Source organism: Hemicordylus capensis, chromosome 6 (assembly GCF_027244095.1).
Source record: "Hemicordylus capensis ecotype Gifberg chromosome 6, rHemCap1.1.pri, whole genome shotgun sequence".
Lineage (NCBI taxonomy): Eukaryota > Metazoa > Chordata > Lepidosauria > Squamata > Cordylidae > Hemicordylus > Hemicordylus capensis.
Genome location: NC_069662.1, coordinates 26,887,437 through 26,913,230, shown reverse-complemented (window position 1 = coordinate 26,913,230; position 25,794 = coordinate 26,887,437). Strand labels below are relative to the sequence as shown.

General features: G+C 45.5%; 1 protein-coding gene across 1 annotated transcript; it reads right to left on the bottom strand.

Annotated features, from left to right (window-relative positions):
• Positions 1 to 3,670: 3,670 nt before the first annotated feature.
• On the bottom strand, positions 3,671 to 23,217 carry LOC128331011 (vomeronasal type-2 receptor 26-like). The gene is made up of 4 exons (XM_053264377.1): positions 22,597 to 23,217; positions 15,032 to 15,259; positions 6,932 to 7,058; positions 3,671 to 4,572 (listed from the first exon to the last, which is right to left on the bottom strand). Exons 1-4 carry the CDS (start codon positions 23,215 to 23,217, stop codon positions 3,671 to 3,673), a joined length of 1,878 nt encoding a protein of 625 aa, XP_053120352.1.
• Positions 23,218 to 25,794: the final 2,577 nt, after the last annotated feature.

Here is a 25,794-nt window from a genome sequence, read left to right as displayed (position 1 = left end):
ACAACTGGACTAAATTTGGTCCAGATTGGTTGGTGTCATAGCTCAGACTTCTGACTCAGAAGAGTCAGAGCAGGAGGATTCGCCTACTAGTGAGGGCTCAGAGGCACAGCAACAGGATTTGGCAGGGAGACCAGACTCTGGAGCTGAGGATTCGGGACAGCTACCAGACATGATTTCTGATGAGGAGGTGCCTGGGATTTCACCTGTCTTGAGAAGACATCTCAAGAGGCAGGCTCAGTGGGAGTCACACAGGCGCAGGAGATAACAAGAGAGGAAGCAGAAGTGCTGACTCAGGGAAGCCTGATTGGCTGCTGGTTCTCTTGAGCCATATATATTTAGCAGTCTGTTAATTGCTCAGATGCTGTTAGCAACGCCGCTGACCGCAGTCCATGTGTTCTTCTGAATTCCTGACTTTTCCGAATTCCAGTTTGCCCTTGTTTATGCTTTCCTGCTTCGTTCCATTAATTCCTTGTTTCTGGTGTCCTTCGCTCTTTCATTCTTTGCTCTGTGTTTTCTTTTCACTTATTACTCAGTTATTGTTAGAGGGGGGGTACCTAGTTTAGTTCAGGGGGACTTAATTCATTTACTATTTTCTTTGTGAGCCTTTTATTTTCCTTTGTGTAGCTTCGCTGCTGCTTTCTGCTAACTCACAGGGGGAGTGCTGAAGGGGGTCATAAATCCTGTTGGGTGAGCCAAGCTAACAGATTTACGACAGTTAAGCAGTTCAAAAGTAAGCCCACTTGCATTTGAAATGTTCATGAATCTGCCATCTTGAACAGGGGTGGGTGATATCATCATGAACTATGCAGTTGAGGTATCCCTATGTGTCCTTACAACTGTACCAAATTGGGTCCAAATCAAATGTGGACCAAATTTGACACATAGGGACACCTCAAACATTCACATGTCTGCCATTTTGAATCAGGATGGATGACATCATCACAAACTATGCCATTGAGGTGTCCCTATGTGTCCCTACCAGTGTACCCAATTTATTTCATATTGGTGCAGGCATTGCAAAGTTGATGGGCCATGCACACACCACACACACATACACACATATGAAATGCCGAGTGATATCATAAGCCTACTGGAAAGGAGGCTAAAAATAGGACAATTAAATGGTGCATGCATTCTGTGTGGTAGATTGGGTTCATTCTAAGGAGAGATTAACTGCTCTTACACAGGAATATCTGATTAAATTAGTCTGATGGCTGTGATCCCGAGGAACTTGTATTGATTAAATGATCACCTTCAGCTGAGGGATTCTGAACATGCAGAACATGTGTACCAGAACACTTCTGTGTTTCCCACTAGTAATGCTTCCAGAAAAGAATTTCAAGCATTGCTGATAATGAAACGAAGTTTCAATGTTTCAAGAATTGCTGTTCGATGGGAAGTTCACAGAAAAGATGACAGGACCAATCACATCACGAAACAGAGGGGAGTAGGAAGGAGGCAGGAACCTTTCTACCTTCCCCCAGATGACTGGAAGCTCCATTTGCCTCTGCCAATCATGCACCCAGATGACTTGTGCACCAACAATTAGCAGAGCTAGGATCAGGAGGAGGAAGTTCTCCATTATCCCAGAATGTGTTGAACAGGAAGCAGAGCAGCAACGCACACCAATGAATGACGGCTGCTCCCTCTAGCCTCACAAGCCATAGAACTCTATGGTCACTGGCCACAGGAGCAGCAAAAGGTGCTGAGGGCACCCACATGACCAAAAATAAAGGTAGGAGAGTGGATGTTTCTATCTTATCTGGTTAAGGGCAGAGTGGAAAAGCTGGGTAGCCTAGCAATATAGGCACTGGGAGGAGAGGGTTTTGAGGCTCCAAAAGCAGAGCCTCGTACCCAGGTTAGCCCACTTCTATTCAGAAAAGGCTGGCCATATGAATGGTCCATGTAAATAAATAAGGAGATTTGGCTCTCGAATTAATGTTTAACCTAGGAAAAACTTTGGCTTCCCATTTTACTGGCCCAAACCCAGAAAAATTCCACTGCATGTGTAAACAAACCAACCAACAAGAGCAGCAGCAGCAGAAAGGAAAAAAAGGGGGGAAAGGGGAAAAGGGGAAAAGGGAACACACACACGAACACCCCCCCCCCATGAATTACACTATAAACATGTGTCAGGTATTTGGACAGGGGGAGGGGTGAAGAAGAGGCAAGGGTTGGCGAGTTCAAGGAGGGATTCATTCAATCATATTTAAAGAGGCAGCAGTACCATTCTGCCTTTCTGTCTTGTGGGAGAAAAGAGAGAGAGAGAGAGAGCTCTTTGCTTTGCTTTGCCATGCCGTGAAATGCCATTTCCTTTTGCCATGCCACTGCCAGCCTGCCTTGTCATCCAGTCTCAGCCCCTGTGGCCACTGGCCACCTGGCCAGCCACCCCTCCCCCCAGATTTCCCAGGCTTTTGCCCCAGCCCCCCCAGTCCCCCTAAATCTGAAGACTGAAGAAGGAGAAGTAGTCAAGAAGATTGAAAAAGAAAGAGTAGACTCAGAGACCAGACCACAGAAGTGGACAACTGGACAAAACGTGGGTCAAGCTCGAGAATGAGTGAGTGTACCCCATTTTCTCTCACTTTCTCTTTGAGCCGGGTCTCACAATCAGTGAGACCCAGTTTTTGTGAGTGCATGGGGAGAGCAGGCTAAGCTCACACTCCCTGCACACGAGCAGAGAGGGAGCCCTGGGCGGCTGGATTGGCCGCCCACACAATTGCCGGCTCCGTGATGCAGCCGGCAGGGGCTGGAGGGAGCAAGGGCTGATCAGCCCCCGGAAGCTCCAGCATGCCCTCCAGCATGCCCTGCGTAAACTTCCAAACATTCTTTAAAAATCAGCCCTTTGCCCGATTACTTTGAAATATGGGTGGTAGCTTCCACCCATTGGCCACTACCCCTCCACTCTTATGGCCCCATGACCCCTTTTTTGATCCAAATTGATTCAGATTCAGAAAATTTGGGTCCAAATCTAATCTGGGGTGATTTGGCAGGGGTGTGTGTGTCAGATTTGGACCAAAAACAAATTGAGGGTGTTTCAATTTGGGTACAAATCTAAAAGAAAAAATCAATTCATGCACACCCCTACTTGTTATGTCTTTGCCTTTTGTCCTCATTTGATCCTGCCCAGCAGTCTTGCTACTGGCACTGGTGGGGAAGTGTGCCAACCTCACATTTTAGTGGGTTCTTTCACCTCTCCAGCTTCCTTTGGCACATCAGATACCTGTTTTGTTTAAATTTTACTAACCCACTTAATAAACTGAGCCAGGCTTTTGCCGGTGACTCTTTTCATCCATAATTATGTGTATGGCTCCTCATTATCTCCGTAATTCGTTCACTTGAACCACTGGAATTTATTGTCAGAAGTAAGAAGTGCTATGGCTGTGATACCAGAGAGGTAAGGGAACATGAGCATCATCCATGTATGCACCTCAGTTCTTCTGAGTTATCTTCACAGAAATAAATTACAAGGAACACATCTTTATATTAAACTGTTACCACTGTCAAAAGTATTTTTGCTATGAATACTACTGGGAAGCTGAACAAGAGAGAATCGGTGATACAGGTTCATGGCTATTTTCCTCTCCGCAGCTCTTGTTATAGCACAGATGCATTTTTAAATTGGAAAGAGAACAGCAGTAGGCAGCTACTGAGACAGGAACATTTAACTTCATCAATGGTTCCTATTGATGAGGTGTTCCCTATTGTTCAGTTCAGGTCGCAGAACAATAATGTAGCACTTGGGGAAAAAAATGAGACTCAGCAACCCAGCACTGGAGGATAAGATTGAAAAGATCTCTACAGCCACCATGTATTTCCCCTTGGTGCTCTGATAAGTTGGGAAAAATGATAGCCAAACACTGCAGAACACCAACATACTGAACGTGATAAACTTAGCTTCATTGAAGCTGTCTGGCAACTTCCTGGCAAGGAAAGCCACAGTGAAGGTGACAATGGCCAGAAAACCCATATAGCCCAAAACACAGTAAAACATGGTAGATGACCCCTCATTACATTCCAATAAAATTTCCTCAGTCAGTGAATGCTTGTCAGCATCTGGGAATGGCGGAGATGTTGCCAGCCACAAAGTACAAATGCCTGCTTGAAGAAGTGAGCCAGAAAGAACAATGGAATGGGTCAATCTTTTCCCCACCCACTTCCTCAATGTGGTTCCTGGGTTGGTGGCCAGAAAAGCCACAACCACAGTGATGGTTTTTGCCAGCACAGAAGAAACTGCCACTGAGAATACGATGCCAAAAGTAGTTTGACGTAAGAGACATGTTACCTTATTAGGCTGGCCAATGAATAGCAGTGCAGAAAGGAAGCAAAGCAGGAGGGAAATGAGAAGAGTATAGGTGAGGTTCCGATTGTTGGCTTTGACTATTGGTGTGTTGTGGTGCTTCATAAATGTTCCTAGCACCAGAGCTGCAATCAGTGAAGACAAAAGTGCAGCAATTGCTAAACCAATCCCAAAAGGTTCCTCATAAGACAAGAAAGTTACATCCTTGGGCATGCATGAATTTCGGTATTTATTTGGATACTGATCAACTGGGCATTTGAAACAGTCAAACATTTCTGCAAAAGAAAAATGGTGCTGTCAATACAAGTACCATGGCACACTTTCTTAAATAATGTGTTCAGTCCAGACATGGTTAGTCTGAAGAATATGGTATAGATGTTCCAGTCATGTATGGATGTAAAGAAGCCATCTGAGGAATGTCACAAGTGTTTCACCTTAGGAAGAACATTTAAATTATCTCCAAATTACAGTTTCGTCTTGGGAGGAACCCTGCAATTCAACTTTTAATTGCAGTGTCTTCTGGAGTAACCCTGAAATTCTCTTTTGAATGCCACTTGGGATAAATATTTGTTCCACCACTCCTCTCACATTCTTATTACATTCTCTCTTGGTATTGATAAGCAGGATTGAAGTACTTCTTACAAAGGAAATGGGTCTTCCACTGAAAACATCAGCCTGTGCTATGCTCCTCAGCATAATTGTCTAGTACATCACATAATTGAGAGCCAGCATAGTGTCAGTGTTCGACTAGGACTGAGAAGACCTAAGTCCTAACCCACATTCAGCCATGGATCTCAATGAAGCTCTTTTCGTGATCTGTGAGAAGAGCTCCTAGGTGGTCTGCAAGGAGAGCAGGTTGGTATGGCATGCCCCACATACGAGCACTCACCCTTCTCTGGGCAGGCGGATCACCCGCCCAGATGAGTGGCGGCTCACCTCTGGGTCTCCCGCAGCTCACCTGGAAGTTCCGAGGGTCAGGTGTAGGGAAGCCTTTCTGCATGGCACCCCACCCCTCAGAGCACCAATAATGCACTGTGTGAGTGTGCAGTGCATTATTGGGATCCCCCTCCCCCCTAGTGTGCCCAATGCAGCTGCAAGCAGCCACAGCGGACACACAACACAATAAATGAGGTTAAGGGAGTGCTCAGTCCCTTAACCTCATTTAAGAGGGGGGGCTACATAGCTGGGTTTGACGCTGTGTAGTCACCAGGATCAGGCCCAATCCCGGTGGTTTACATGAGCATGCAAAACTGGGCTGGTTTATAATTCATCATTTTGCACCAAAGATGATGAATGAAGAAAGATGAACAATGATAGTGGATTCTTAGTTCTCATCATTTTGCACCAAAGATGATGAATGAACATCTTTGTAGATCTTTGTTCAGTCATCATCTTTGGTTCAAAATGATGAATAACCAGAGAATCCACTATCATGTTGCACCTCAAAAATTGAAAATAAGAAAAACCCATTACCCCATGGGCTTGTGGTTTGGGGGGGGGGGTTTGGCACCCCATGTGCACTACACCACAACCTTCTCTGGGCCACCATGGTGACCGCACATGGAGTTCTGGGGCTGTTGAAATCCCTATGGAGTAAAGCTTAAAGAAGCACAGACTTGAAAAATTGGTTTAAAAATCACCCCTTTGCCCAATTTCTTTGAAATTTGGGTGGTAGCTTCCCATTGGGCACTACCACCTCCCTCACTATTTTGCTCCCAGAACCCCTTTTCTGCCCTGAATCCATTCAGATTGATTTAGATCCAATTCGAATCTGGGGTGATTTGGAGGGACAGATTCAAATGTAAAACAAATGGGGGGTTCTATTCATGTACAAATTGAATCAAAAAAATCGATTTGTGAAAAGCCCTAGTTGTGTTTGAAGATCCCTGTGTGAAGATGAGTTCTTCACACCTTTCAATACTGCATTGTAAGAAGGTAAAAGTAAAGGGCAGATGAAGCCAATTCTTAACTGAGTTTGGGTTAGCAAACACAATGGACATCTCTTTAGCAAACAGACGGCCGTTTGATCAGCTGAATGGAAAAAAGCTGTAGATTCATCAGTCCACTACCAATAATAGATTAGTAAATAAGCTTTGAGCTCATACCACTCACTTTGCTCACTTTTGATGTCATGAAGGATTTGTATAGTTAGACTCAGTTTTACAACTGATTGAAATCCCAGTTTAATGATCCCAATTGTTGGCATATTTATGGGACAAAATAATGAAGAAATGTGCAACGTGTGATCTCTCCCTGCTTTCTTGAAAGCCTCTTGGAGTACTGTTGTGACATTCCCTTGACCACTAAAAACATCACACAGTGAAAACATAGATGCCCAGTCAACAAACATAGGATAAATTTAAACAAATATGTGGGTCATGTGAACAGTTTCCATTTGCCACTCATGTGACAAATCTCCTCTCTCTCTCTCTCTCTCTCTCTCTCTCTCTCTCTCTCTCACACACACACACACACACACTAAAAGGACATGTCTGGAAGGCATTGGGAGGTCTACAGATGACATCATAATAGGCTTGTTCTAGATGTGTCCCCTTTCCAATCGAGTGGTCTAGTAAAGTGTAGTCCAACTGGCCCATTTTGTGTGTTGCTGTGAATAAGGCTTATAATTCTCACCATTCAGGCTGGATATCTTCCCTTCTGGACATGAAATGCAATCATAGCAGCAAAATGGCTCCCCTTCCTTCATTTTCTTTCTATAACCAGGAAGGCAGTTGTCATTACAGACAGAAAGGGGCTGTGCCTAATCCATCATTGCAAGAAGGAAAATAGAAACATTCAGAATAATTGAAATATTAAAGGTCAGATAGAAAACTTGCGTATATCTGTTATCATTTGCTGAAGCCTGATATGCAACATAGCTGAGTATTACCCATGATCTGAAAAAGATCTGAAGCAGTTATAAGCTTTGCCTTATTTCAGATATATTGGGTGGCATTAAAAAAAAAAATGTGTGAGGAGGAGTGAATTATGGCTCCTGTGAACCTGGCCTCTGGGTTATTTAGAGTCTGACACACAAGGAAGTGTCATGTTACTCCTGCATGTCAGAATCTGTGCAAATACCCATTGTCTTCAAGAAGGCCTGTTTTCTTAATAGAGATAAAGTTAGCTTTAATATCAGATCCTATGTGAGCAAGTTAAAGATTATTGTCATGAAGGTTGGTTGAAATAATGGGCAAAGAAGTACCAGTGCTGCACCAGTGCAGAAAGAGGGTCAGAGGAACAGCACTTCCAGACCTACTGAACCAGTGCAACTGGGCAGAGGCAATTTTTGATGACTTCAAGCCCTCTGTGTCACACCAACATTTATCTTTGAAGGCCACACAGCCCTAGATTGCTTCTCTTCTTAGGTAATCTAAGTGTTCAGAGCATCTGCAGGAAGAATCACCTCCCCCCTGCCATGTCATGCTGCCTTTAAGGTTGGCAATGCTCCTTGAATGCAGAGAAATCTCCAACCAGCATTCAGACTCCTCCTTGTGCAAAGGTGCACCTTCGAGTGATTACCAATAAGCTATCCATACTTAATATGTTTCGCACAGTCTGCAGTTATGTCCAGGAGTGGGACATGTGGCGGTTCCTGTATTTGCTGCCTCCATTTATCTTCAATAGTCCTCTCTAATAGTATCTACTGCCCCTGAATGGTTTAGGCATGAGGTTTTACTCCAATAGCAAAAGTCTAAATATTTTTAAAAATAAAGAGGATTATTTTTTCCACAAAGGAAACCAATCAAACAATGGTCCTTTTCAAATAGTCCACATACACTTCTAAGTACTTCATCTTATGCCTAACATGTGCATTAGGGTGCTCTCCAATATGATATCCGGACTTCATCAGTCCCACACTGTGGTTGGGGCCAAGAAAGGAACCAAACTCAACGTAGAAAGTATTATGAAATAGGCAATAAAATAAAACAAAAATTGCCAGCCACTTAGACAGAGGCAAATGAATGAATGAATGAATGAATGAATGAATGAATGAATAGAAATCCTGCCCAGCCCCACAAAGGGTGACCAGCTGAAATGGACACTAATCCAGAGCGTGGGGGATGGGTTCCCTCTCAGAGGATGGTTGCCCAGGCAGACAGGATTGTCAGTGACTTGGAAGCCCTCCCACTCAGATCTCTCAACCAATGGACTTCCCCCAAGTGCTTATCCTTCATTCAGAAGATGGGGTGGGGTAAACAAGCCACCCCATGCACAGAAATAGCTGATTGGCTGCTTTGCCTGCCAAATAAACACCTAACTCTATACATGAATAAATACATCCTACTTTTGACAAAGCTCCCTTTGTCAAAGCACTGTGCTGTTTCCTCTTGAATGAAAGATATTTGTGAAGATGCAAGCATGGTGTAGTTGTTAGAGTGCTGTACTAGGATTGGGCAGCCTCAAATTCAAATCCCAATCCACCTATGAAACTCACTCTGGGCCAGTCACTTCATTCTCAGCCTAACTTACCACACAGGGTTGTTTTGAGGGTAAACAAAACCATGTACAGCACTATGGGCTTCTTGGCGGAAGAGTGGGGAATGTAAATGTCAAAATTAAATAAATAAAAATACAATAAATTTACAGCCCAGTCCTATCCAGGTCTAACTCAAATGTCCAATGGAGTTCAGTGAGCTTTCCTTTCAGCTATGAATGAATAGCATTCCAGCACTAACTAACAGATCAGCTCTTCTAATTATCAGATCATTTTGTCTTATGCACAAGGAAAAATGAGCTTCATTGATATTTGGCTGCCATTATGCACTGTAACCTGTAATAAGTGGAAAGGGTTTCATCCTACACACCTTGTAATAAGTTGTCAATGACTTAGTTCTGATTCAATATTGTGAGATCTTGGACAATTGTACCCAGACCCCAGCCCAAGAAGACACAGAGACATTTTTTAATGGGAGAAACGGGCCATGCTTTATTAATATAACAACATTTGTGGCGGACTGGAAACAAGGTGATTAATCACCAACATAAAAACAGTGCGGGCACCTAGGCGTGGGCTAGGATTCAAAACGTCCTACCCATCGCCTGCAAGGGTGACACATCCTGGCTCAGGAAAGAGGCAGGTAGCTCCCGCCCAATTCCTTCAAAGCCAACCACCCCTTTTAGAAGAGGGGATCTGGACAGCTTCAGATCTTTACCTCCCCGGACCGCACAGCCCAAAGGTAGGTGAAGTCCTGAAGCAGGTTTCTTGGCAATGTAATTCTTCCCGTGCCGCACAGGCCACAAGGAAGCAATTGACCAATCCACCTTAAAATGTCCAAGGGTGCTCACCGAAATCTAGACCTCCTTACCCACAGCCCACACTGTTACCGCCACCCAGGAAGGTTAGCCCTCGCTTGACCTTCCTGCCCCACCCCCTCCAAACCTTCAGCAATCACTTCCCGGATATTATGCAGATACAAATCACAACCTTTCTCAGACAGGTGGACCCCGTCAGGGCGGAATAACTTGGGAAAGCGAGCAGCTATATCTGGCTGCCGCACCACAGACCCCCCGGCCGCCAAAACCAATTTACCTATTGCGGCTGAAATCTTCCTGCGTGCCTTTTCCAAGCTAAGGCAAGAATGAGCACCCCGCCACACCCTGCGCTGGAGCCAATTAACCCATATTATGCGCACGCCAGGCATCCAGCTGTGCAAAATAGACAAATCCGAGGAGGCTTGCTGAAGGATGGTGAGGCCAGGCCGCCGGCCCAAATCATTCTCCCCTAAATGAAGAACCAGGATGTCGGGAATGGGAAACCTATCTAAATGCTCCCTCAATGCTGGAAGCAACTGATTCCAGAGCATGCCCCTCATGCCCAACCAATAAACTGAAGCCTTGCTTCCTAAACCCAACTGGGATCCCCAGCGGGTGGTGCTGGCCCGCTTGAAAGCCCAGAAGACCAACGAATGGCCACACATCAGGACTCGGACCGGGACCGCCGCCCCGCCTGCACCTGCCAAAAGAAAGCAACAGGTCAGTAGAGCCCACACCTGTCCGCTGTCAGCGCACATAACGCCTGACCGCCACGGACCTCCAACGTCCAATCCTCTGAACTTCGACCTCCTGAAGCCCCATACGTGTAGCGGTGGTGGCCGCACCAATACGAAATGAATGTAGAGTAAGCCCCTGGAGCGCAACCCCCGCGGCCAACAGAGCCTTCCTCACCACCGCCAAGAATTGATACTGCGTCAGAGGAGTCTGATTGCTGTGGGTAAAAAGACATCCCCCTGAAAAGGGGCCCAGCCCAGCGTACTGCCTCAGGGCCACCACGGGGCATACATTGATATTCCCGGCCGCCGCGAGGCGAACCGTCTGGCCTCTGCCCCTCTGATCCGTCTTGGAGCGACGAAGGAGCAAACGCACCTCCCCGTCACCGAAAGATAAATCAGAATATTGCAAGCAGCGGTCCCTGGGGGAAGACCCGCTGCGGGGAAGCAACTCCCCTGGACGGAAGGCCCCAAAAAAGGCAACCAACAGTGCAGCCCTAAACAGCGACACCTCCCATGGGCCAGAGCAGCACCCCACTAGTTGGCCCAGCGTTGAAGCCACCAACTCCAGAGTAAAAGGGCGTCTGGGGTCCCTAGTCCTAGGCTCCCCCCTAGCCCAACCCTCCAACATGCGCCGCACCCGCGGGTCGGTGGAGGAATCACCAACCCCACGAACCTGGGCTTCAAAAGCTAACGCGGCAAGATAGCCCCCCAAAGTGGATACCGCACGCCCCGCCCTGCAGAGGAAGACCAAAAACTGCTGAAGTTGCTCTACAGGGACCGGCCACACCTCCGCCAAACCTTCAGTCTTTCGAAAAAGAGAGAAAGCCTCAAGCTTGGCTGTGTAGCTCACTCTGGTGCTAGGCGCCAGAGATGCCGCTATGGCCCGCTGTGCCTCCGCCTGCCAAGTTCCCACAGAAAAGCTGGCATGGGTTCCGGGTGAAGGGCGGCCTCGGGCGCTAACGCTCTGAACCTGTTTAACTGAAAATGAGACAAAGCGTCAGCTATGTCATTCCGGATACCCGGAACATGGCGGGACCGGAAAAGGATGTTAGCCCGCAGACACTGCAATACCAATGCCCTAACCAAAACCATGACCCTCGGGGACTGGGAAGTCTGACTATTGACAATCTGGACAACTGCCAGATTGTCACACCAAAACACAACTGAGGAGTTGGCAAACTCAGTGGACCAAATATGCACAGCCACCACAATTGGAAAGAGCTCTAGGAAAGTCAGGTCCCGGGAAACCCCCTGCCTGAACCAGTCCTCGGGCCACCTGGCGGAACACCAACGTCCCCTGAAATAAACCCCGAAACCTATTCCACCTGCAGTGTCAGAGTGGACCTGCAGGTCGGTTTCCAGAAGTCTAACATCCCGCCAGAAAGACACCCCATTAAAATCAGTGAGAAATGCTTCCCAAAGAGCCAGGTCGGCCCGGGCACCCTCCGTAATTCGTACTCTGTGATGGGGAGCCCTAACGCCCACAGTCAGGTCACATAACCGGCGCAAAAAGGCCCGGCCCGGAGCCACCACTTTGCAGGCAAAATTGAGGTGACCCAAAACAACCTGGAGATCCCTAAGGGAGACCTTACGGGCGCGACCAAGGGACCTAACCATGTCCAATAAAACCCGCAGCTTGGCCTGAGGCAGCCTGGAGCAACCGGCAACAGTGTCCAACTCAATCCCCAAAAAGGCGAGGCACGTGACCGGCCCCTCCGTCTTATCCCGTGCCAAAGGGACACCTAGCCGGTCTGTTAGCTCCATGAAGGAGCGAAGTAAATGGTGGCACTCCCTCGAATTCCCCCTGCCTGTAAAAAGAAAATCATCTAAAAAATGAGCCGTGTAGGGAAGACCCGCCTGGCGCCTAACTGCCCACTCCAAAAAGGAGCTGAATGTTTCGAATGCTGCGCAGGAAATCGAGCAGCCCATAGGCAAAGCCCTATCAAAATAAAATTGGCCAGCAAATGCAAAGCCCAGCAGCTCGAAGTCATTTGGATGTACTGGCAACAGGCGAAAGGCGGATTCAATATCACACTTCGCCAAAAGGGCCCCTACCCCTGACCACTTCCACGGCCTCATCAAATGAGGTATAACGTACAGAGCATAAGCTATCAGGGATGCCATCATTTACTGAGGACCCCCTGGGATGAGAAAGGTGGTGAATCAACCTAAATTCACCAGGAACCTTTTTAGGGACCACCCCTAATGGGGAGACCCTAAGGCTGGGGAAGGGGAGACTGGCAAAAGGCCCCATCACCCTGCCCGCAGCCACCTCCTTACCAATTTTCCTAACAACGACTTCCTCCTTACCAACCACTGATCTCAGATTGCGAGAACTGCCTAATCCCCTACGGGCCGAAGAGGGAATTCTGAAACCATCCCGGAAGCCACATAACAAATAAGAAGCTGCTGACTGGTCAGGATAGTCCAGCAACAGCTGCTCAAGCACCTTCACCTTGATAGGGCTAGGACCCTTTATTCGGAGCGGGTGGAGGAGGGCCACCCTTTTTACTGCTCCCCTGCCTATACTTAGCCCCGGAACCCCCAAACTTGGCCCTGTGGCAGGAGGAACTGGGGTGCCTCGCCCCACAGACCCCGCAGGCATGCTTAAACCGACAAGGGGAACGGGAGCACTTGCCATTGGAGTTAAACTCCCAGCAAACAAGGTGGGGTTGAACCCACTGTTGCCCAGGACTCCCTGAGGGCAAAACCCCCGATGGTTTAGAAAGCAAATGCCCACTGTCAGACCTATCTCCCTCTATGGGCCGGGCTGGAGACATAGTCAGCCACAACTCCTGCAACGGAGCATCCCAGGGCAATGTGGGGTCAAGGGCAGCCCTCATTCTAAAACTCTCATCGTACCGTACCCAGGAAGATCCAGCAAAGTCGGAGACCGCCCTGTGAATTATATCCATGTATTTTAACAGGGCAGGGCCCCTTGCGGGCTGGGCTTGGACAATAACCCCCATATAAATCGTGAAGCCAGAAAGCCAATTATTCCAAGTCTTTTCGACCGGCTTTCTCTTGGTGGCTTCGTGCTCCTTACAAGATTCCCCCTCTTTATGCTTAACCTCAGGTTCCCTGAACAACAAGCTAAAAATGTCCACATATTCACCCTTAAGGATTTTTTCTTTTGTAGAAGGGAGTAAGTGATCCCCTAACGGGAGGCCCATGCTACCATAGGGCGCATGCTGAGGTGACGGCAGAATCCCCATCGGATAATAACCCGCCTGCACCCCCGTGGCAGATCCAGCAGAGGAGGCCACCCCCAGGAGTGGGAGCGACCCGCTGGAGGGCCGGTTGCCCAACCAGACCTGCTCCGCAGCGCCTTGTAAGCCTGCAATAACTCCAGGAAAAACCGGCGGGGAACCCGCCACCCAAGGTTGTGTATATGGGGGCCAGTAAGAAGCTGGGCCCCATCCACCCATGGCAGGCATCGGCCAGGGACAAAGCCACTGGCCGGTGACGCCGGGCGGTGTAGGTGCTGCTGGCTCACCCTGGGCCAAAGGAGTAGCCGTATCCACTGGAGGCTGAACAACTGGTGCCGCAGGCGGAGGTAGCAATGGTGAAGGCGACTCCGGAACTGGAGACTCAGGTTCAGGAAGCGGTAACGCAGGAGCAGAAGGGCCCGGTCCAGCAGGGTTCAGCCCTTCTTCAAGCGCAGCCAGCCTACTAGAGAGAGAAGTTAGCAGCTGGCTTTTCACAGAACCCCTGGTCCTCCGAGGGACCTTAGGAGGAGGCACCCCCCCACACACCTGAAGGACCCGCACCTTTGTCGGAGGGGGCTGCTTTTGCTTTCTCTAAAGCTTCCATCCTATTAATTAACCCCCGTATCAGAGTCATCTCCTCATCCTCCTCCTCCGAGGAGGACTGCGGGGGAGCAGGCCTCTTGGGCTGCTTAACAGGGCGCCCCCCTTTCTTGCCCTTGGCCTTCCCCGGCATACTGCCTCCAAATAGTGGGATTCCAAAAGGGGTTGGAGGAAAAAAGCGCCAACCACGCACAGAATGAAGGTAGCAAGGATATAGAACAAAAGCCAAGCCCTTGTCCTGAATCAAAAACAATACTCAATCCTATCCAGGAAAGCACCAGGGCCCCCCACCCAAGGAGAAGGCTTGAAAAGGCCTTTTGACTCTCAACCAGGCCAGGCCCACCAGGGCACCGATGAGCACAAACACCCACCTGCTACCCACCAAACAAATAAAAGAATGTTGGCATCAAAAGTAGTGCTCCAGGGAACGGAAAAGGGGCCGCTGCCCAGCCACCCAGGCTGATGGAAACCCCCCAAATACCCCACAAACCAAAAGGGCAAACGCCCAGAAGGAGAACCACGCCCAGGAAGCCGAGTGCCGACGCCGCGCTGAAGAGGCCCAAAGACGCTGCTGCTGCAGCTGCAACCCAGCCGGGAGCAGTCCCGGGAGTAACCCCCTACCAGCGGGGCCACCGCTGACACTATGGCCCCCTCGACGGAACGCCGCCGAATGCCGCCTCGCCCGCTTGTCGGGCGCACCCCCACAACTAAGGCCTTCGAGGAAGGAGCTCCCGGACCGAGCTCCTTCCTAATCGGAAACAAACAGCCGACTGAGAGGCCAGAGCGGGGAAACGCTCGGCCTCTCAGCAAGCCCCGCCCACCACGAGCCAGCCAACCAATCAGGCTTCTTCTTGGGCTCGTGAGTCCCGGGCTGGGACAAACACCCTCCCACTTGCACGAGGCAAGGGGAGGGGGATGCCAGCAAATCCTACCTGGTTAAACAAGCTGTGCCATACAATGGAGTCTTCATTAATAGAGAGGGCTTGCTCTGGAGCAGCCTGAGGATTCATCCTTCCAACTTTCACTTTGATGAAGGATTGGTTAGGGAATGTGATCCAGTTTATAATATCAAATCCTGTCATTAATTCCCCATGTAAGTCAAAGGAAACTTTCTCCCCAGCACTATTGTTGAAGGAGGCTTGTCTCAGAAAGTGGTGAATCTGAATTGAAAGGGGAAAGGGAAGTTCTCACCAAGAGATATGCAACTAGCCGGCAGGCTGAATCTAGATAATACTGTATCTTTCCTATAGAGATATGGACATATGCAAAATATTAGACGCACAGACAACATTCTCCCACATTTTGCGTTCATGTTCAATTGATTCAGAAATCTCAGATACATTCGCATTCAATCGGTGAAACTGTTAGAGCACTTCTTAATTAACCACCCATTCCTAGCAGCATAACCTAATAAGAAACACAAACAGCAACAGTTGCTCTCACCCTGCTAAATAAATAAATAAATAACATTATGAGGACACAACCTGCCATGCCTGTGGTTTCTCACATCTCATTCCTTTTTCTTCTATCTTTTTTTTTTAAAACCAAACCAATCTGGATAAGTGCATTGCATGCAGTGCGTGGGCCACAGAATAGATAGCCTTGTAGACATTGTGGCTGTAGCCAGTCATGCTCATTTCAAAATATGCTCCAGGAAGATTTTCCAGCCTCTCCTCCCTGGTGCAGATATCCTCATTTATGTTGCCCAGATCTGAATCTGGGAACAAACAGCCAAATAATGGCTGCTCACACAAATCCCTGATGAAACCATCTTCCTTTGCTTTGGAAGGATTCCTGCTTCTAGATCGAGGGTGTACCGCTAATGAGGCAAAGGGAGACAAATGTCTCCTGGCCCACAGCCTCTGAGGGGCTAGTCCTTGCCCTCTCAATTCTGCCATGCAGCATGCCTGCTAGGGAGAACAAAGGCAGCTGCCTTCCTTCCATATCTCGCCCTGCTTCCCCGCCTATGAAGCATGCTTGCGAGAGAGAGCTGTTGGGAGCCCAAGGTGATGGAAGGAGGGAGAGAAGCAAACTTCCCCTCGGCAAAGCTTCCTCCTCCCCAGCAGGCTGAGGTAGCTGAGAATAATTGTTTGGATCACTGCTGAGCTCTGTCTGGCTGTTGGGGGAGGAGGACAGTTCTATCTGCCTTCTATTGCTCAGGCTGGACCTGGAGGTGGAAGAGGGCAGGACACACTACAAAGAAGACAAGAAAAAGTAAGTGCCCACCCCACCCCAGTGTTGTTGTTGTTGTTGTTGTTGTTGTTTGCCAGTTGTGGAGCTTGGACTTCAGTTTGCACACTGTCTCTCTTCAAAGGGGAAAGGGGAAGAGTTCCGTGTGTGGGGGCAAGAAGAATGGATCACTGTTGTGGAGATCGGGTCTGTCTTGTCTATGTTTCATTTTTTGTATCAGTGACTGCTTTCTGCACTTGCACCACTCCTGAACTCTGCAAATGTCCTGAAAAAGCAAAAGCAGCAGGAGTAGGAGCGAAGCTGGAAGAGGGGGAAAATACCTTACATCCAAACACTCCATTGAGCTATGATGAGGGAAAGAGTGCAAGCCAGGAGAGAGAGGCATGAGGGATCAGCTAAGCAGCTCCTGCTTTTCTGAATGGTGGGTCTCTTTCCCACCCAGTCCCCAAGTTTCATTAAAAAAACAAAAATTCCAAGGTCTACCCCATCCTCCCTAAAAAACAAACAAACCCCATTACCTTGGTTTTTTTTTTAACGTTTTTATATTCTTGGAAATTCAGTTATTTAAATATTGGATCCTTTAGAGACAGAGAGGGGAGTGGATAAAGAATTATGTAGGATATGGTAATATGTTAAGTTGTGTGTTGAAATGTTTCTGCTAATACATATTTGCATGAATACACTTATTTGTTATTACATTCTTGTGAGTTCAGTTGCTGTTGGTAACTTCAAGAACCCATGTGTGCCACGTTGTGTGTGCGTGTGTGTGTGTGTGGAGGAGGGAAAGATGCTTGACTTCCCAGTCAGTGTACACAGGATTCCAGTTTTATTATAAAAGTATATCAGCACAAAGTCTGAGGTGGTGTGACTGTGTTTTGAAATAAGGGTCAAGGCTTTAAAACTGAGTCACTTGGTGACAACCTTAGATTGGAAAAACTCTGAAAGAAACACATCCAAGCACTGGATTGCAGGATTGTTTGGATGTTTTGATTGTAAACCACTCTGAGCCATTTTGGAAGGGTAGTATAGAAATTGAATAAATAAATAATAAATAATAAATAAAAATGTTAAGATTAATTTGCATTGCTCTTTTAGACATGTTATTTTACCATGGAAAACCTCTACTGTGAAAAGCCAAAATACTTAAAACGCAGCATGTAATTTCTACAAGTTGCCTTTCCCATATTTTGCAAATTGTTTGGTTTGGTTTGAGAAGAACCCCACTCCCCCCGCCCCATCATTTGGTCCATATATTTTGGAGTGGATTCAGATGACAATTTGTGTTGTCTGTTAATCTGCTGCACTATATTACATTTGTCCTTAATGTTCTTCTGCAGCAGAAACATGGGTCCAAGAGAAGGAGAGGAAGGAAGCGAGGAGCCCATTTTAAAATCTTGTTTCTGGGCCCACTCCAACCTTGGTACACCTCTGTTCTAGATCATTTATGAATCAATTAAAAAGCACCGGTCCCAGTACAGATCCCTGGGGGACCACACTTCTTACTTCCCTCCATTTAGAGAATTGGCCATGTATACCTCTGTTTCCTTCAACCCGTTACTAGTCCTCACATGAACCTCTCTCCTTATCCCATGACTGCTAAGTTTTCTCAAGAGTCTTTGAGGAGGAACTTTGTCAAAAGCTTTTTGAAAGTCCCAGTATAATTTGTCAACTGGATCATCTTTTTCCACATGACTGTTGACACTCTCAAAGAACTCTAAAAGCCTGGTAAGGAAAAATTTACCTTTGCATAAGCCATGTTGTTTCTCCTTCAGCAGGGCTTGTTCTTCTATATGCTTAACAATTTATCCTAGAGAATGCTTTCCATCAATTTGAATGGAAGGAACAGACATTAAGCTAACCAGACTCTAATTTCTTGAACCCCCACCCCCCTGGATTCTTTTTATTTTTATTTTTTTTACAATGGCCATTTTCCAAGTCCTCTGGAACAGAGCCCAATGGTTGGGATAAGTTACATATTTTTTTTGCAAGCAAGTCAGCAATTTCACATTTGAGTTCTTTAAGTACTCTCAGGTGGATGCCATCGGGTCCTGGAGATCTGCTAATTTTTCCAGAAAGCTTAGAACAGCAACTTTATTCACCTGTATCTGACTCAGTTCTTTAGACTCTGGCCATGAGAAGCTCAGTTCAGGCACAGGTATATGCTCAGTATCCCTTGCTATAAAGATAGATGCAAAGATCTTGTTTAGCTTCTCTGCAGTCTCTATATCCACCTCAATAATCCCTTTCACTTCCTCATTGCCAAACAGACCAATCACCTCCCTGACAGGTTTCCAGCTTCTGATGTATTTAAAGTAGTTTTTGTTACCCTGACATTAAATGTTCCTCACACTCTCTTTTCGCTTTCCTTATTGTCTCCTTGTGTATCTTCTGCCAGTTTTGGGGTTCATTTCTTTTCTCTTCATTTGGGGAGGCTTTCCAAAGGAAGTGTCCTCCCCCTCATAGCTTCCTTGACTTGTTAACCATGCTGCCATCCTCTCGGACTTGGTGGTTATTTTTTGGTATACATTCTAACTGGGTTTCTATTATTCTGCTTTTAAAGAAACTCCATGCATTCTGGAGTGATGTGACTAAAGTGATTTTCCCTTTCAGTTTTCTTTTCACAAAACTCCTCATTTCAGAGAAGTTTCTTCTTCTGAAGTTTAAAGTGTCTGCATAGTTACTACATTGGTGAGTCTCTCCTCACATATATGCTTAATTTTATGACACTATGGTGACTGTTCCCTAAAGGTTCCATGATACTGACATCTCTCACCTGGTCCTGGGAGATTTCTAGCTTGCTAGATTCTTTCCCTTCTTTAATATACAGTGCTACTCCACCACCACCACCCCAATCCACCCATCCCTGTCCTTTCTATAGAGTTTATATCCAGGAATAACAGGGTCCCACTGATTCTCACTGTTCCACCAGGTTTCCCAGGATATTGCTCACCATATCTATGTTTTCATTAGCAACCAAGCACCCCAGGTTGCCCATCTTGGCTCAGAGGCTTCTGGCTTTGGCATATAAGCACCTGCACCTGAATCTCTTACTGTATTTGTATGCTATCTTTCTTAGGGCCATTTAATCTCCTTGATGAGGTAGCACATCCTTCTGTCTCCTTTTTATTTGTTTCTATTATGACCCCTTCTGGTTTATTTGAAGCATTTACTCCCTCACACCTTAAGAGATGGCACATGCCAAACCAGATAATGCCCAGTTCCTGCCCTAGGTGTCATTTTAAAAGCTGCTCTGCAGTCTTTTTTCTTTTTTCTTTTAAGTGCCAGAAGTCTGGTTCTATCTTGCTTCAAGTGGAGTCCATCCCTTTTGTACAGGCTTCACTTGCTACAAAATGTATCCCAGGGCCTAACAAATCTAAACTTCTTCCCCAATGCCACTATCTCATCCACGCATTGAGACCCTCAGCTCTGCTGCTCTCGCTGCACCTGAGCGTAGAATAGGTAGCATTTCTGAGAATGCTACCTTGGAGATGCTGGACTTCAATATGCTACCAAACAGCCTCAGTCATTCAGTCTTTATTACACTTTGGCCAATACCAGAACAACTAAAACAATTCTATAATTTAAAAACATCCATATTAATAGCAAATCTGTCAAACATGTATTGCATAATGCATATATGGCACTTGCCAAACCAGATAATGCCCAATATTATAGTGCCCTGTATGTGGTCTGCACACAGATCACAAACCCATTGTCCATCACTAGGAGGCCCCCACCACCCAGAGGAGTATCCCCTGTGTGAAAAAATATGGGCTCATCATTCATGGAAGGGGTGACTTCTAAGAGATCATTTCCCTCTTCCTCAGAAGCATGTCCTCCTTCTCCAAGACCTTTGTACTACCTGACAGCAGAGGAATCTTTGTACTACCTGACAGCCAGGGAGTGGGATTCCTCTATCACATCCATGAAGGTTTCATCCGTTCTCTGATGGATTCATAATCTCCGACTCTCTGAGCTTCTCCATTTCAGCCATTTTGACTTTGAAAGAACCAACATGTTGCCTGAGAGTCAGGAGCTCCTTGCACCAAGCCAACACTCACGACCTCTGCCCATCAAGCAGATACAGCATTCATACATGTAAAACTCTGTGCAATACACTGGGAAGCGCCCCCTCCCCTGCTGGCTTTCTATTTTCATGAATGGTTCTGTGGGCTATTTAGAGTATTTGGAGATGGTTTATTTGAAAGCCAGGTCTTAGCAGGCATTTTTACCTAATCAACAGTTCAAAATTTATTTCCCAAAATATGAAAGGTGGAGTAGTACTTTCATCTTCCTCTGGGCTGCTTGTGACCAATGAGCTCCTTTCAAGCTCTCTGCTCAACTCCATGCAAACTTGTGCATAACTGTTTGCTATTTTGTTTGCTAAGCTCTGTTCACTAATCTCCCTAGCTGCTTCCTCTTATGTAGAGAATAAGCTTCAAACTGAGGCAAACAGGCTCAACAGGAATATGTCCCCTCCCAATAAGTATCCACTGTTTCAGAGAAATATATCCAATGATGCTTTACAGTATGACCAAATCCATGTAAAAATAACAAGATTTTGGAGAAATATATCCAATAGTTCTTTACAGTGTGCCATAAAAATTCTGGCTGTTTCTCAACCGAATGCAATGGAGCTCTATTAAAGACAAAATATTACATCTATTGCAAGAAAAAGTCTTTAGACCTTTTTAGAGAATATCTTTATACATTTATTATGATAAAGTGTATTTTTAATGTGAATTTTTAATGTGTGAGTATCTGGTTGGATCTTAGTATTTGGGATCAGTGCACTGGAACTGCACATTCGAATACATGGTGGATTCTTCCACATTCCCCCATGTGGAAGAATCTGCCCCTTGCCTTCATAGAAAAGGGGCAAAGTACATCTTGGGTACAATCCAGTTTTCCATCTTGATAAATCGACAACAACAAAAAAGATTTTTATGTACCGCTTTTCAGCAAAAAGTTATCTAAGCGGTTTACAAATAAATAAATAAATAAATAAATAAATAAATGGCTCCCCATCCCCAAAGGGTTCACAGTCTAAAAAAGAAACATAAGAAAACAATAACAGCAACTAGAGGGACACCTAGCTGTGCTAGGGATGGATCGGGCCAGTTGCTTTCCCTCTGCTCAATAATCACCACATGTGCATGTTTGTCCAGTTAACAGGGTCAAATGTGCCACATGAGGACCATAAATAAGAATATTATTTAAAATGTTTATACCCCCCCCATGCACTACTGCTCAAGGCAGCTCACAACCATAAGATAGACACACGATACAATACAAATAATAAAATTAACTAAATTAAACAAGAAAAGAAGAAGAAAGCTGTCAGACTAAAAACCATAATCACTAGGTTCAAATTAAAACGAAAAATTACAAAGAGCTAAATAAGCTGAAGAATCTACCAGATATAACAAAATAATAATGGAGCATTAAAAGGCTCCTTAAAAAGATGCATTTTAAGATTTTTTTTTTTTTTTTAAAAAGAACAAACACTGAGGGAGGGAGCATGGCGAAGCTCTTCAGGTAGGGCATTCCAAAGCTGATGGGCCACAACCGATGGGCCTGAGATGATGAGCGGAGGGCCCTGGAAGATTCATATGGGCAAATGTGGTCCGACAGGTACTCCGGTCCCAAGCCACTTAGGGCTTTAAAGGTCAATAACAGCACCTTGAATCTAGCCCAGAAGCAGACTGGTAGCCAATGAAACTGACATAGGATGGGTGTAATACTTGTGAAGCGACTTGCACCCACGAGCATCCTTGTGGCAGCATTCTGAACCAGCTGAAGCTTCAGCTCCTACACATGTACCTGAGCTCCTGCACTATGATGCAAGTCAAAGAGGTTGCTAACAATGTGCTTTCTCCACCACCCAGTCATCTGGTCCCAGCCTGCTTCCCATTTCCTTTGTATGGCATGGCAGAATTGCTGCTGCAGTTGTGATGCTATTCATTACTGTAACTTTAAGAGAAATAGCAGTGAGAGTATGGTAGCCACCTTTTCCTTTTTTTTTCATTTTTGCCAGCCCCCGTTCTTTTTCCTTTTCCTTTTTACTTTTTTTCAAAAGGGGACATTTGCTTGGTGCTTTTTTTTTGCTTTTGTTTTTGCATTGGGATGTGGCTATGGGGTGGGGCTGGTGGGGGCTGTGGGGTGGGGCTGGTGGGGGCTATGTGGTGGTGAGTGTGGCTATGTGGGGGTGGATTGTTGGGGTGGAAGTGGGTTGGCATGGTGAGTGCCTGTATTTCTGGATTTGCGACTAAACCACCGGTCCAGTTTAGAGTCTTTGGGTCATTACCTGCCATGGTTGCTGATTTTGAAGCTTCTTTTCCTTTTCCTCCACCTTCATGCTACTTTCGGGTTTGGTTGAATACATGGCATGCAATGAATGAGCCAGAACATAGATAGCATTATAGATACTGTAGCTGTTGCTAGTTACGCTCATTGGAAAGACATGCGAAGGAAGACTTTGCAGTTTCTCCTTCCCAGTGCAGATTTCTCCACTCACTTTGCCTGGAATTAAATTTTGCGATGCACAGCCAAATGCATGTCCCCAAAAGTCCCTGATGAAACCATCTTCTTTAAAGGTGAAATGGTTTCTTTCTTGAACAAATTCCTTGAATCCTTTAAGTTCTTTGGAGTGCACTGCAACAGATATAGCACCATCCAAGACATGTATATCTGTAGGGTTGAAATGGGCATAATAGGTTAATTCCATTGGAGGTAGCAGAATCCACACTTTACCTTTTATGCTTGTTTTTACAAGAGATATTAACCATCTGAGGACAATCATGGAATGAGAATCTCCATGAAAGAGCAATACATTGGCAGTGCTGTCCATGATTTTTTTATATACTTTTCTCCACCAGTTCTTAGTGTTCGCATTGTCAGTACTTCTTATAATGGCAAATGATTCCATGAAGGCAAAACAAATGCCTTTTTGGGGAAATATTGGAAGCATGATCCCTACAAACCCTTCTAAATAATTGCCAGAACCAGCTAAGAAACCAATCCATGTCCAGTTGAAATGAAGAAGTAATTGGAGAACTGCACTGTACTGACAAAATTCACTTGGGATCATGCGGTAGAAGGAACAGATCTTGTGTTTATTAGTCATCAGTGGAGCAGAACTGTACAAGAGCTAAAGATAGATGGGGGAAGAGACAAAAAAAGTTATTACTTAGGTAGATTTCTTTTGGTGTGTGTATGTGTGTACATGCATGTGAACACACCCTTAACCCTGGTGCCAGAATTGTGTGTATGCTTGGGCTGCACACAGCCTGGTCAAACACAGAGACAGGTACTTAGAGCATTCCACAGTTCCCAGATTTTCTTCTTAACTTACTTCCACATAATCACTTCTCCCTCCTCCTATCTAGTTGTTTGCACCCACACAACCAAAAATTTGGAGCATACACAGTTCCCAAACCTGGGTAGAACACAGTTTTCACTTTTGTGAATGACCTCATCATATTTTTACTTTAAATGATTGATACATTTTTCTTTGTTTGATATTTCAATAAGGCCATGTTAATTGCATAGTATCACACTGTTTTCATGGGGGAGGGGAATATGCAACTGCCTGTTCAGTGACAGATTTGGGTCTGAAGTAAAAACTTGAATCTACTCAACAAGATATCAGTGATCAGTTGATGTTCCTTCAACATCTTTTTTGTGCTGTTCATTTCCTCTTTTTAACTTTTCTGCATAATACTCTTTCAATAAAGAGGAACATGTTCATCCTTCTCTTTACATTTTCATTAGCCCTGATCCAGCAATTATAGTTTTAAAGTGTACGACATTTGATCATGTGATAAGTTTCTCAAAATCTCAAATGTTATTTGACTTTCTTTTTCAAAATCAGAATTGTTTTCCTCAAACTCTTTCTTGAGGAGTTCTTTTTTGCTGTGTGGAAAGGAAACATTTCTGTAATTGCAGCTGCTTCGCCTATCCATCCATTAGAATTGACTTAGTTGTTCACACATGTCTACTGGAGTAAGTCTTCACTTCACAAAGAATGGACTTTTTTTAATGTGCTGGAGAAGAGAAAAGCAGGCCAGTCAAGGGGAAGCGGGTGGGGGGAAGGAAGAATGTAAAAAATGTAAACATGTTCATGAGCCAATGAGATATTGCTGTTTGTGTATAAATCTCCATTCTTTAATGCAACTTACATTGTAAATGGCTGACTTGAATACATCATTTAACTACAAAAAAGGAAGACTGAAAACTTTCAAAGCTGCTTTAATCATTATTAAAAGGGTTTGCAGAGATAAATGATTCATTTGTATTCCTTTCTGCGTCTTCCTTTAGTAGAATCAGTAAGGGAATTAGAAGGCATAAAACATTTTAAGCACGTTTTAATGATCATGACTTCAGCTACAGTAGATATGCTCTCCTTTCTCTGAGCAACCAATATATATAAACATAAACCTAGGAAATGTACTTACCAGGGATCCTAAATATTACGTTGTATCCTAATTTAATCCTAAGTAATGCTGACATCAAACAAGCAAGTTAGTTGTGACTAACTCATGTGCCATTAATTTTAGTGTGCAAAGGTCATGATTAATTTTCTTTGACTATTATGTAATCCATTGTTTGAATGCTTATGGAATTGCAAGACTTATGAAAGGAATGGCTTGCCTGATTACATGAAATATACCCAACTCTTTCATGCAAGTGCAAAATCACATCTGAAAGGAAAAAGTGTAGGTAATGCACTTGTAGATTTTTGTACACTACACATAGACATCATACCTGTGGAATCTTGTAAATGTTCAAAAGGGTTAGTATCTGGTCAGAATTTTCTGAGAAAAGTCTCTAAATGACTGCTTTTGGATGATTGTGGGTACCACACTTGTAGTTGGGAGCAAATCTGTTTCTCGGTGAAATAAGGCGCATTGCAGCATTTGAACTCCATCGGGCATATGAATAACTGTCATAGATTAGGAATCCCAGAGTGATGTTGGGTAAGATCTTTGGGGTTTCATTGATCTCCTTTACAGCAAATAACAAGGCCAAGATGTCCTGGTAATTCTCAGTCATGACACTAGAAGGAAATGGGCATGTTGAGTCACAACCATATTCTGCATTTGGACTCAAAAGCAAACTTTTGAAACACAACTCATTTGTAACAGGGAAAGCTTCCTCAGTGGTGTACCTAGGCATTCTTGGAACCCGGACCTCAAGATCTTCAGAGACACTTCCCCTGGGAAGGCCACCCCACTTTAGGGAAAGCTGGGGGAGATTTTATCTTTTGTGGGGGAGACAAAAAACCTGCCTTTCATGTGACATGTGTGGCTGGTGGGCTTCACTCATGGTGGCAACAGCAGCTAGTGGGCCTCTCCAGGCCTGATGGAGGCTAGCCGAGAAGCTCTGGTGTGAGCATCTCACCTGGGCTTGGTCAGGAACACCAGTCATCACCAGCACAGGGGAGGCCTGCACGGCTCCCACCCACCACCACCCCAGCCACACACATGGCAGCAAAAATGGGCAA